The sequence below is a fragment of the Opisthorchis viverrini genome, assembly GCF_000715545.1.
Source record: "Opisthorchis viverrini unplaced genomic scaffold opera_v5_3, whole genome shotgun sequence".
Lineage (NCBI taxonomy): Eukaryota > Metazoa > Platyhelminthes > Trematoda > Opisthorchiida > Opisthorchiidae > Opisthorchis > Opisthorchis viverrini.
In genome coordinates this window covers 3,517,041-3,530,488 of record NW_008751659.1, presented here as the reverse complement: position 1 = coordinate 3,530,488, position 13,448 = coordinate 3,517,041, and the positions used below count along the sequence as shown (strand labels likewise).

General features: G+C 43.6%; 1 protein-coding gene across 1 annotated transcript; it reads left to right on the top strand.

The window, feature by feature from the left end:
• Window positions 1–4,395: 4,395 nt before the first annotated feature.
• T265_00350 (hypothetical protein) lies at window positions 4,396–5,160 on the top strand (the record flags this gene model as incomplete). The annotated part of the gene is made up of 1 exon (XM_009164095.1): window positions 4,396–5,160. The coding sequence occupies one exon, from the start codon at window positions 4,396–4,398 to the stop codon at window positions 5,158–5,160; it is 765 nt and encodes a 254-aa protein (XP_009162359.1).
• Between the last annotated feature and the right edge of the window lie 8,288 nt (window positions 5,161–13,448).

The window sequence follows — 13,448 nt, the reverse complement described above, 5'->3', positions numbered from 1 at the left end:
GCTGGCTCCAAATTTAGCACGGATATCATCTTAATGGCAGGTTAGACGTAGAAAACAGCACAAAGTGTAAACAGCGTGTGTTGGTTTCAAGTGTGATTCTGGTTTACCAAGGTGAGCAAGAAGTGAATGCCAATATTCTCTTTGGTGGGTAACTTATAACTGACCGATCATAGAAGCTGAAACATCATTATGGGAGGCTATTACCAATGGACATCACCAGCTTCACGCTTTCTAACAACAAAGGTAATTTAAGCTCTTAGAGCAAGCCACTCACAAGGTTGCTGAAAACTCATCGACAGTAACCTTGTGAGTAGTTTCCTTTATAAAAATATACTGTGATATCTCGAATATCGTAGCGACCGAAATATGGGGTGGCCTTTCTGGAGCATATTCAGTTAAAAAAACTTCATGAACAACAGATTCACTTGAGATTCTCGGAAAAAAGAACAAACTGAATTGCAAATGAGTATATCTGTTGTAACTCAAGTTCACTATGGCCAACCACTAACCCAGTTTCACTTTGCTTTTAAAGCATGAATAGTAGTTGAAGTAGGTGCCTTATATTTTTGTATAATTTTACTTTCTTGTTGCAAGCTGGGGCAATTTTGAATTAGACTTTATAACTAGGGCATTGAAAAGCAGAAAATCTCTCTGGCCTTCTCGTATTTTTAAAACATTTGTTTACGATCACCGGTTTTCTGCATGAACAACTTAGCTGGTCACGTGAACAGAAGCTCGGTCGTTGCCATAGGACTCTCCCTTTCATGAAGCCCCGTAACTAGAAACTTATTCATTGGAAAGACAGTTGTTAATTCTTTTTCTTTTCATCGTGATGTTAGTTTGAGAAGTGAACTCAAACTCGGAGAGGACTTATTCCCTGGATCCCAATTGGCTGATTGAGTTTTTAAAAGGAGAGGTCAGAATAAAACCCTTAGTCCCTCGACTGATTCAGTACGTGACTGTTTCTTGTTTGGCTTGTAATACGATAATCTGTGACACTGGTATACTGCCTGCAGCTGGAATCGCCCGGAACAAGTAGGTAGATTAACCTTGAATACACGTGTAGCAGCGTTTGTCATCACCGCAAAGCTGACATATTGACTGAAGGGAACATGGTTCAAGGGAAGATGGGGCAGTGCATAATAACTGGATTGTTATTAAGGATGTCGTAATCATATTGATTTTTGCCGTTGTACATGAGTGTGTCCTCTTCAAAACTTCTCGTATTCAGTGGGTCTTGCTGACGTCCAACTAAATGAAAAAAACTATCCCCTAAGTATCCGCATGAGACGGCCTGATGTTCATTAAAATGATCTAACATTTTGCACTAGTATAATCGTTTAATTGTTAAATTTCTGCGGCGCATACAGTAGACAGACTGGAAAACCCAGATTTTGAAGACTACTCGGAAACGGAGGAAATGTCAATAACTCATTCCGAAATACAAGCAACACGGTTTTACTGGTTACTCAACCACCAGAATGCACCCTCGAATGTGACAAATTTTGAAATTCCCTTAAGTGGTTCGCCTAGTTGGGAAAGTGCAAGCCTATAAAGATGTCAGCTCATTGTATGGAGGTAATGGCTAGAATTGTACGTGGCCGGGGAAAGTCGTGTGTAGTAGAAGGTTCTCTGAGGAGTGGTCCGATGTAGAATGATACCCCATACAGAAGTCCTTGTAAGTTTGCCTCATTCCAGTGATAGTCGACATAATTTCGCTTCACTGCTGCTAAGATTATTACTAGTAGTAGTATTGTGTGACATCTCCAAGCAATGTATTATACCACTGGACTAGTAACTGTTCCGTGACATCGACTGCGAGCATTTCGTCGAATAAATTAACTTTAGTGAACACATGATAGATCCACCACATTTTACCTGAAGCACTATAACATTCTTTGAGAGTACATGGCACTACAAACAAAGTGTCGAGTCAATGCAACTAAAAGAAGTTCCCAATTTAACGAAATACACTCATTTTGGGGCGAGACCCATCTGGAATCCATAAGCGAGAGATTCAACTGGGTTCCAGGTGTCTCCCGCAACTCGAATTCGTTTGCAAAAGAATGTATTTCGCTAATTTCGTGCAATCTATGTTCAGGTAAGACATACGGTTGGCAGAAACTCCGGGACTGCATCAACATGATGAGTCCCAAGAAGCGCGAAACCGGTCGTGAGCTGTCGAAGAGTTTTCAGAGACCTCATGAATAGTGTATTAAGTCGCCAATTTAGTTTTACTGGTTCATAACCTCTTAAATGAAACCCGAATTCTTAGTGCAGACATAGCGCTTCAGTATCGTTTCTCCTAAGTGAACCTAACCTTACTTTGGTCGAAACTGACCGGATCAGTCACGTTGTCATTTCATCTAAATCAGGTGCCTTGTCACACGAAACCAAGTTAGACGGAGTACAGTCCATTTTCGTGAACAGCCTATTTCACCCTAAATCTTAGGAACTTAGGCGTTGCAACGATTCATCTGGAATAGTGAATGACTCGATGGTCCCAATAACACTCAGTACCAAAGAGCCCAATAAGCTCCAGGGACGCAACGGCCTAGCGGACAAACGCCCTGAAAGCAGAATAGGCCCACAAGTTCATCATCCAATATCGCGTATCTCTGATTGAACAGAATTCTACTGCATAATAATAATAATACATTTTCTTGACGCAAAGTACTCAGCGGGACCTTCGGTTGAAGAAACCAAAAAGTGACATATTAAGCTGGGTCTCAGTTTACTATCCCTCAGTAGAATTATCTCCAGTGAACTAACAAATAATCTACCACCTGCCAGTTTATCGTGAAAAAACTGAACGCCTGCTGGCTTGTGGTTACCACTGCATGACTAAGCTAGCCCCACTTTATCAAGTGCTTCGCTGCCATAATGCGATAGTTTTAGGTAGTGGATAGAATTTAGCAAACAAACAGGAAATGGGTGACGAAACACGCATGCCAAGCAGCGCACACTTCTATCTTAAACTGTACAGTGGTGGCTGTTTTTCACGATAGAAGTAACTGACCAGCTCCTTAATAGTCTGTAAACTTCCCACAAATATGTATCCTTCCGTAAGTTTGTATTGCAGGAAGAACACCGTTGAGATTTAAGCTGAGACAAAACAGACAAACCAGAACTACCATGTTTGGACAGTATGAGACAATTCGCAATGTACGTGCCCTATGTGTTTCATCAAATTCTCACTTGAGAACAAATGTATGGCATCGGTCCGAGAGATTACCGTTGGGTGACCGCGACATTAAGTACTGTGTTATCACCAATAAAACTGAAACATGCAGTCACCCATCCGCCGGTAAATGGCGTAAGGGCAAGTACCTCGTGGCTCTAGATGCCTTTACATTTTGTGCTTACTTTAATTCGTTACAAACTACCTGAGTGAGGCTAATACTAATAGTTTTGTAGTGAGTCGGTCTGGTATTGCGGCCGTTCACTGAGAAATGGTACGCAGTAAACTGGTCTATGGTGAATTAACAGTAACTAAATAGCTGGGTTCCGCCTTCGGAAAGCACCAGTTTACTGAGTTATTTGTTAGGCCGATGATGGAGCAGACTGATCTACGGTGAATCTAATTACTCGGCCTCTAAAGAGCAAATCAAGCCACCCTAATGTCGTCATCCAAGGTGCGCTGGGCATCCCGTGCCTCAAATGACTAGGCTGAGATGAAAACGGCCTTGTACCAGGAGAAATCATTTGCGGCTACTGGAAGCAATGCCAGATGCAGCACATCACTGTAAAACCGATGAATTAGGTTCAATAAAACTTTAGACAAGTATACGGAAACACGCGCGAATCACAGCGCACATCTGAATCCACTCAAGGCTTGGGAAATAAGGCCGTCATAACTAAAGTGGAGAATGGATTTCACAGAATGCGGTCGCGTGCACATGGGCATTGAGGCGTTCACCCACTTACAAGTGGCTGTTCATCCGAAAACATGTGTTCCGCTCTGGAACCGTCTTACTCCAGCTGATTCACACCATTTCCCAGCCCTACCAGACCCTCACCAGTTGATCTGAAAGTGAACTGCTCGCCAATTTAACACTACACCCCTTTCATTTACGGCCTATCACCAACCCACAAACCCATGCATACAAACAAAAGTCGGTCAAGGTGAGTCAGTTCGTTGACAAATCACTGACACGATGATTTGACCTGGTGTGTGCAGTTGTTTGTTTGTGTGTGTGTGCCTAATGACCGATCAGTTGCGTTCGCGAAGTCCGATAGGTTATTCCCACCAATAGACAATTAGCACTGCAATCATTCGTCCGACAAGTTCAACGCGTGAGCATTTCTCAGTCGGACCCGGTGTCCAGCATACTTACTGTGCCTCGCCGGCTGTAGACAGCTCAAATATCTCATCATTCAGCGACTATCTAGAGGATGCAGGCTGCTTCTCAATTTCCATTTTTGAACGATCCATCCGATGCTTTCCCTGAGAACGTTTTACGTATCGTGGAAACTGCATGGTCAGCATGTTCAGAAAGTACTGCCGATGAACGTATCGTCCACGCCAGCTTGGGCCAAACAAGAGAAGAACACTTGATGCGTATGTTATTGCGACAGAATGCAGAACCTTTTCAAGCAGCGAAATCACCGCCCGCAAGCCCAGATTCCGGCATCGAATGTGACGTTCCCTATTGGAGTACAGAGATGCATTCCTCACCTGGCGCTTTATCAGCTCACTCACAATTTACACCTCACGTATACCATAATCCAACTGTCTCGGTACCGAAACCCCGTCCACTTCTTAGACAACGCGAGTCATATTTTATGAATCCTGTTGAACAACTACCGCCTATTGACCTGAGTTCGTTACCCAGCGGAAACGCAAAACATCCTAGATCAGCCACTCCAATGCAAGTCCATAAGAGACCGCACATGCCCCGAAAACAAGATGCAATTTACAATGCACGCTACAAGACCCAGCCGTGTTTACACTACCAGAAGCATAAACGCTGCCCACTTGGAGAAAACTGTCACTTCGCCCACGGGCCCCAAGAACTGCTTCATCCACAATCTCATCCGAAATACAGAACCCGCATGTGTATGAACTTTCTTTACACCGGTACTTGTCCATTTGGTAAGAAATGCTATTTCGTTCACCCTGTACCTACTATTTCTACAAACCAGTTTCCCGCTATCTAACAAACCTAGATTACGCAAACGTCATTTTTGGTTGTTGACCATTGCTCACCTCTGATGAGATTTAATATTTAATTTTACCGCCACCTGCTCTGTGAAACCGTCTTGATCCGTTTTCTTTATAAACAACCATACCAAGCCCAGTGATTATTTATTTTTGGCCCCATAATTCTTCAAAAACTCGAATTGTATTTACTTTTGTTCCCAGTAACTACGTCTTTTTTGGCGTCTGTCTTTTATATCGCATGTAAGATGGCTTTAAATTGTTCACATGTTCGTTATGATAATAAAAAGCTAATCTTTTATGTATAAAATTTTATGTTTTCTGATATTCGAGCCGAGGAGTGGAATCTAGGTTCTCAGGACTTAGCCGTCTTCGTTCGAGTCGTTTTAACAGAATCGATCACTTTCGTTGAATGGTCAGTAACGGTCTTGTCTTGGTTGGGAATCTTGCTATGTATCCTGCAGTTTTGCTACCGTCGTTAGCCTGGTTGCGTACCATACGTATGAGCTGATTGAAGTGATCCGATTGTGGACGATTTGTGATGGTTCTTTGTGATATCGAAAGCTGGAAGAGTGCTCGGCGCCATCACTAGGGCAATCTTTTTCTTACTTTCTTCGGCCAATTAGCGGCTTTTAGCGGGAACAAGGCATTAAATAAACGTTGTCTCTCTCCGCGAATGCCTTACCGACCCAAGCTGTTCAACTCCCGGAAATATGACTGCTTTTGCGGTAGAGCTAATCAAACCCTGTCTCCGTGCATTGTTATAAAGTGCAACGGCACATTCACGTCCCAATCGCTGTTGCTTATCAAACTTTGATCCCCTGTTATACTAATTCTTACTTTTAGTTCAGAATCAAGAGGGATGCCATTCTTTAGGTGTACAGATCGAATGACCAGTCCCTCAAGTACCTATGGACTACATTGGTTTCATATCAAAGGTATTGCTCCGCCCTGGGAAATCAGATTTAATGCGTTCTTCAGGCGCCTAACTGGATCGCGGGTTGTTAACATGAAAGTTCTTCAGGGCGTGTTCGGAACACTGATATGGTTTTTGACAGCTCTTGCTACGGTCTCTTGACCTTATTGTGGTATGGTTTTAAAGTGTCATTGTGGCAGCCGTGCACATCGACTGCTTGTCACTTATCTACCGACCATTGTCTACACACTGCTGTCATGGTGGGGTTGATGTCGAGAAAATCGGAAGCGTATGATGCACCAGCTGATTGAATCAAAAGGACAGTCGCCAAACAACTGTCGTTCAGCTTCAAAAATACGAACGGAACCCATCAAGCGTTGGCTACAAACCAACCGCGGTTGAAGGTTTTGAGTACGAAACTGCCTTCACACAGTGTCCCAACTGCTTTTGGTTTCGTCGCTTTTGTGTCCTGTCTAATCAGATCGGTTTGCTTCCGGATACTCGTAGTCTTCGGCCTCGTACCAGCGATGTCCCAAATCTTCAAACTGAATACACAACCCAGCCTTTCTGCAGAAAAGATTCGTCACCTAAGGTTAAGCGGACCTGTGCGCAAAGCCGGACCTAGTATCGGTTCACTCAAGGTTATACCAAAATCAAGATTTCTGTTAAGTTGAATTTTAGGACTGAAAGAATGAACATTCTACCGAACTCATTCACATAATTAATACTCGCTGGTGATGTTGGGCAGACAGTTTAACTCTGGTCTTGATATGGCCTAGTCGATTCCTAAAGGATTGGTGCAGCGTAGTAGCTGCTATTTTCGAGCAGGCTGCATTTAGTTTCAAAGTCGATAAAATTTGTTTCATTATATTGGCATTTCTCGTCGGATTAGTAGCGCTGAGGTACGCCAGTTGGTTTTAGAATGAATGGACTCTTCAATAATGAATGAGATACTCACGCCTCATAGGTGACACCAGTTAGCGCATACCGGAAGACCATTTGCTTTTGCCCAATCCTGTACCGAGTGGAAACGATCAGAAGCTGGACAGTGTATGACCTGGCAACCAATGCGAAAAGTGGGTTAAGTCGACAATTGCCACCACCCTAGATGGGGACCTTGGAAATGAACTCAAATGGTCAATGATAGTGGCAGGCATTGCTCAGTCAGGCAGTGGGCGCTGCTGGTGCATCAAAGTTACCGGATTCAATGCGTAGCCTTCTGTTTTCCTGAACGAACTGGACAGGCCGTTGCTTCAAATGCTCGGCTGTATCTCCAGCACTCTCATCATCCGGTTGCCGAAACTGTACCAACTGGGACGAGCGTAAGCTTAGTTGATAAAATCAATTTAAATGACGTCATTTCGGTCCTGTAACCGTATAAACCGTACGCCGTGCTAAGGATGGACTACTTCAAGTTCGATCGAGACCTCAAGTAGAAGCGCCCTAATAGTAACCTGGAGACAACTCAATGACGCATTTGTGAGATATTTAGAGTGGGTTGTGCAACACTTCGGTTTCCATACCACATCCGATACATATTTCCGGACGCATTGGGTTCACGTTAAGTAATTTAATTTGTTGCCCGAAACTCCACCTAGTCGTCGCAACACATAGATGGTTCGATCCCGACCCATTAAAGCCAGGCGCTCACAGCCCGACCAAAGTAATCTCTCCTGACCTGACGTTCGTACCAAACAAGAAACAACAAACAGTTTAGCACAACTGGTTGACAGGATCGCTTACTTAGGGGCCCCGTTTTCGCCTGAGGATATTCATTTTCTGGTCAGTTTGAACGCCGTACAGAGTAAGGTATACCTGATTATTGTGATTTGCGAACAAAAATGGTGAGTCTGTTGAGTTACCACGCAACGCAGAGTTTTCCCATTGCGGTCTAAAGGATAACTAACTATGTTACTATCACTCCCGTTTGTTTTAACAGGATAGGAGTGGCGGTGAGCTGTCCACTTGCGCTGCTACTCTGTCACAATCTCATGATAAGAAGTAGGCGGTCGTCTGCCATTCTCTCTGTGGTTAAGGTTACGATGTACGCGTAATGAAGTACTCAGAGCCTCAAGTGTAGGTGTGTCGTTTGGAATCAAACATTACGATCGAAAGAGACAGCGATCGAGTAGTGAACTGCAGTTTGATGTTACTTAAAAGAAGCTGGTTGGATGGAATAGTTGTGTCAACCGAACTACCGTTTTTCCAGCCCGGTTTGCTATTGCACTTAATTTGTGGCACTTCCAACTTGGCTCCAAGAATCATCTCAGGTGAATCGAAAACGCATCTTGCTTGTAACTGGAGACGTTGTCTTTGTGTGATGTGGTGTTGAGGTTAGCGATATGACCTGTGAACTAGATGATCACGTGAAGAATCGCGTTACTTCGTCCTGTCAAATTATGCTTGCTGTGCTTTACTGGCCAGATATTTCTAATTTAACTCTTCCACTCGTTTCGGTCGACCCTATACTACCAGCACTGTCTCGGTCTCAGACCATAAATTAACTGAAATGCAGAGAATCGACCATCTTTTCCTCTATTAGATGTGGCTATTGGTATGAAAATCCTCGGAAATGATCCATCTCGAAGTTGTGTGGCATCCCTGAATAGAATTTTTAAGTACTTTCGTACGTTTTCTCGAAGGAAACTACTCACATATTTGCTGAAAATTCTTCGACAGCCCACGACCGGGCGCTTACCCGGTAGACGCCATTCCCCAGTTCCGTCAACTTTATATTCTACTTGAACCCAAACTGACTGATCAAATGGCCGTTTATCCGCTAGCCGCGTTGACAACTGGTCTGCAAAAGTTTCATCACAAATCGGGGTGACATCATCGGTGCACGGTCGTATTCACCCTGATGGTCAAACCACTTAAAGGGCCACTCAGACTGCTTCCTATCATCTATTGGAGATAGACAGCTACATAAGAAGGACATTCTACCTGGTTGTCGTGCTGATTTATACGATATACACTACTGCTTATGATTATGGACGAGAGAGAAAGATGGGGCTATCCGCTGCCTTTCATTCTCGTCCCTCCTGCTGTTTTAAACTTGGCAAAACGTACTGTGGAGCACAGTTGCACTCAAAATATGTACTCACTTTCGGTGATAATGCAAGTTACATGTAACTTGATGCGATTCAAACAGTCCTGAACTTGTTGCACCCGTAATGACGGTTGGGCCTGCATCCACCACTGCTTTTCATCAGTCCACTAAGGAGTCTTGTTTTTTGAACCCTACCGGGTCATAACCGCACAGTGCGAAGGCCGTAAGCGATATAGCTCGATAGTAACACCACACCTGTATCAGTCAACTGAACGAACAGATAGAATTTTCTTGGGTGAATCGGCTGACTCTCGGTTACTGGTTTGACCGAGGAGTTAATAGTGCATGCTGGTGGCTGGACAATCGAGGTCCGATTTCAGCGTGACTTTCAGAATTTTGTGTTGGTCCGACGTAAACAAAAGCTGGAATAATCGCTACATTAGTACTACAGTACAGGGGCTTGTGGCTCTTACCGCATCGAATGATTGTAGCAGTCAATCTGTTTATGCGTACTTAGCCAATGTACTTTGGAATTTGTGGCTTGGCCTTGACCGATCTAACGGCGTGCACCAAAAACATTGATGGGCCAGGTGCTATTCCACCTGGAGAGCTGCTATTGCCTTACTTAACCGGTTTCATCATGCCCGCTAAAACACTTGGTTTTCTCCCGATTAGTCTTATATGGCGTGCTTTACATGAACTGACATTCAGGAGCACTTCATCGAGATACTCCTCTCCTTGATAATGGGCCTGAAAATAAGGTAGAATCATACTCTGTTGCTTACGAAAACAAGCAGACAAACCATCAGATGTGTATATTATCCAATGTTCCAATTATTTTAAGGTCGCCTATGTTTTCCAAATCCAGTATATTTTCGCTTGCGCAAACTGTCTCCTGGGCACCTGAGCATCTACTCCATTATTTGTCGACATATACTTTGGTTTAATCTATACGTGATGCTCTGCAATGCCTGACTGCTCTACTCTGTCTTGCAAATGGATACACGTTAGTTTTTTTTGGGCAAGAGATATCACTGTTTTCGTTCACAAACAGTCTGCCAAACATCTTGAGAAGGTTTGTTTTGAAAACTTTACTTCTCTTAACAAGTGATCAGTGACACGGGGTCACCATTGAAACTATCAGTCACCACTATTTCGAATCCCTCATTTTCACTGCGGTGATAAGTAATCCTATTTATGTTTTTTTTGGAAGAGTGGATATTGTGGACACGAGGGGGAGAAACTTGGATTCTCCAAAACATTTCCTTTCTCCGAGGTGTTTTTCATATGTGGAGCGCACTCTGTTGCGTAGTAGCGTGGATAAACTGGGTAGCACTTCGATGCAACTGCCTGATGTTATCGAAAATTCCTTCGTATAAGGTCAACGGTGTTTTCATACGTCAGTGACTCAACATGGCCGAATAATCGAATCAGCCACGACCATTCAGATAACTGTATCTACTCACTCGGTACATTAAGGGATGTCATCCAAACGTAAGTTGGTAGGAACAAGATAGTTCTGCTTCGGAAAGTAGATAGAATGTGTCAACTATTATGGCAACAGCACTGAACAACAGCTGGTAAACACTTTTCACTTCGGTCGACACAAATGTATCGATTGTGAAAGGCCACCGAGAGTTAGTGCGTCGAATTTTTGCGTAACATTTCCTAGTGTACAGAATTCTTACGCAAGTAATTGGAATAACCAGTGGTGCTACCCATTTTGAAAATAACACGACTGCACAACAAGCTGTTGGAAAAAAGTACCCAATCAGACTAATTCCACTGTACCACATCCGTCTATTATTCCAGCATCCGCACAAGTAAATTTAATTTCTCTGTCCTTCAACCGTAGCACAACTCTACATGCTACTCTGAAAGTGACTCAATAAAACTGCTGTGTGGCCCGTATGGTAAACGCAACCCATTTTGGCGTTACAAACACTGAAGTTGTGTCCTTAAATCTTTACTTGTTGATCCCCCGAGTATTACGGTTATCAACTTAGAGGTGATCGCTAATTAGACCAATGCAACCACAAAGCAGTTTGTGAGCATGCACCCTGATATTATACCGCCTCCGTGTGTGCATCACATGAGATTTGCTTGTTTCAGTGAATAGTCTCTTTAGTAACGTGCTGAAATTGTGGATAGGCTAGGTTGAACACGAACGGTGACAGGCAGAAAGTTGGATTTCTCACTTCGAGTGTGATAGCGAATGCCACTGGGAGCAGCGAATGCTTGCACATCGTGTAACGGCAGGACCGATCGTTACGAAGTCGTATATATTAATGCCCGTAGACCCGTGAATATGATGTGAAACCAAAGGAATGATGACGTTGGCCAAACCAACAGAGATCAGTTGAGTCAGTCAGTTAGTCAGTCCAAGAATGACGGCACTATAATGAGCACCAACACTCAATGAAAAAAATGAGGTACCGGTGTTAGTATAATTCTCCTGATCTCCGGGGAACCAGTGGTTGGCCATGAAAAGCCATTTTGCCTATCATGCTTAATCATGTGGTATGAATCGGATACCGGAATAAGTGGGACTTTCAGGTAGTGGAACTTCAGTGCCTATGAGCATTTGTTTTTTTGCACCATGGCCTTAAATATACCTGTCAAATGCAAGTCATCAAATGCACAATTGATGATATCTTCGAAACGCGTACCTGTCACTCAAAAGTGTCACTTTATGGGTCCTCCTATACGGTTAAGGCAGCAAAAGTGCTTTACTTTATTTCAACACTGCGAAGAACAATCAACCAAACTATTTTAACCTCTTTTTTGTTTTTAACCGAACCAGACTCGCCTTATTCTAGTTACGCAAAGCTATTCAAAGTCGTCTGCAGAGCGCATTCGAAGACTGATTACGGACACGGTGCTCCCCTCACGAAGTAACTGACCAAGGTCAGCGCCCCCTCTGAGGACTGAGTATCAGTAAGCTAGCATTTTTTTCGAAGGAAGTCTCATCACGAAACGCCGTATCATTGGAGTGTAAACGCCTTCTGACTCGTCCCACATGGGGGGATTCACAATAGATCCATTCGCCCAATACCGTCTAGCCAGATTGTGAGTGTCACATTGAACGACTGTCCTGGAAGTCTAGGAGATTGTTATCTGTTCGATTCGACCGATAATCTGGTTTAAGATATGCACACCAGCATATTTTGCTGGAACACACTAAACTCGTGATATGTCTGGAAGCTAATATCCTCGAAGCATAGGATGAAGAAGGCGGAAACTCAATACTAATCAAGCTTCCAGTAATTGCCACTGTTTTGTTATCACACTAGAATATATCTTCAGTCAGGTAAAAACGCTTGAAACCAATTGAGTAATCATCTTCTCCACATTCCATGGTTGATGTTCGAGTAATGTTAAGAAGTTCGCTTTTCTTATTGCCCGAGAAGATCGAGATCAATGACAGTTTCGCAGTTCGCACTAGAATGACCCATGCAAGAACATTAACTGAATAGTAAGTTGAACCCAGACAGTAGAATATTTCACCACATTCAAAAAACCGTTTAGAACACCGCTACGATCAACATTTAGTTATTACGGTATCAAATTATGTTATGGGGGCGAGATGGCCGAGGTGGTTAGAGCACGAATTTACTGACCGGAAGGTCCGTAGTTCGAATCCGACCTCCACCACTCGACTTCTTCTGTCTAGGCTTGGGCAACCTGAGAGTATTCCAGCCCTCGTGCTTCCTTCGGGTGGCATGACAGCTAGGCACCGAAAGGGTGCTACAGCTGAACGCAAATTAGGTTGTAGTCCTTGCCCACTAAGCTTGAGCAATTCGACTAGTAAATATCATTTCTGGAGGAGTTTCTGTTTCGTATTTCCGAAATTGCTGCCTGCAGCTCTTCCAGCTCCCCGTGTGGTACGTTGAAGTACGTTGGGGTATCTGATTCAGTTGATCCAATTTGACTTTCGATGGGCGTTCGGACAGTGTGGAGAACGGGGACCTCGTGAAAGCCAAAAGATCCTCGGTTTTAAAGCGTTTGATCGATCCAGATATATTGAAGAAATTACATACATGGGATTTTTGGACCATAGATGTCTTACAACGCTCTAAAGAACTCCAGGAAGACAGCGATCTGGTTTCCATCACTGCATTTTAACCGCCATTATTCTTCAAAGTTCTTTGAGCTTTGTTCTTGTTTTTAGAAATCCTTCTTGAGCGGTGAAGCTCGATGCATTCTGCAACTCACCACTAAAGGCTGCATTCTTCTGCTCAACGAGAACGAAATCAAGGAGTCATCGTGGTGCAGCATCTTGCGTGTATTCTCATCCTAGCCCCTTGTTAGTCTGATAAGTT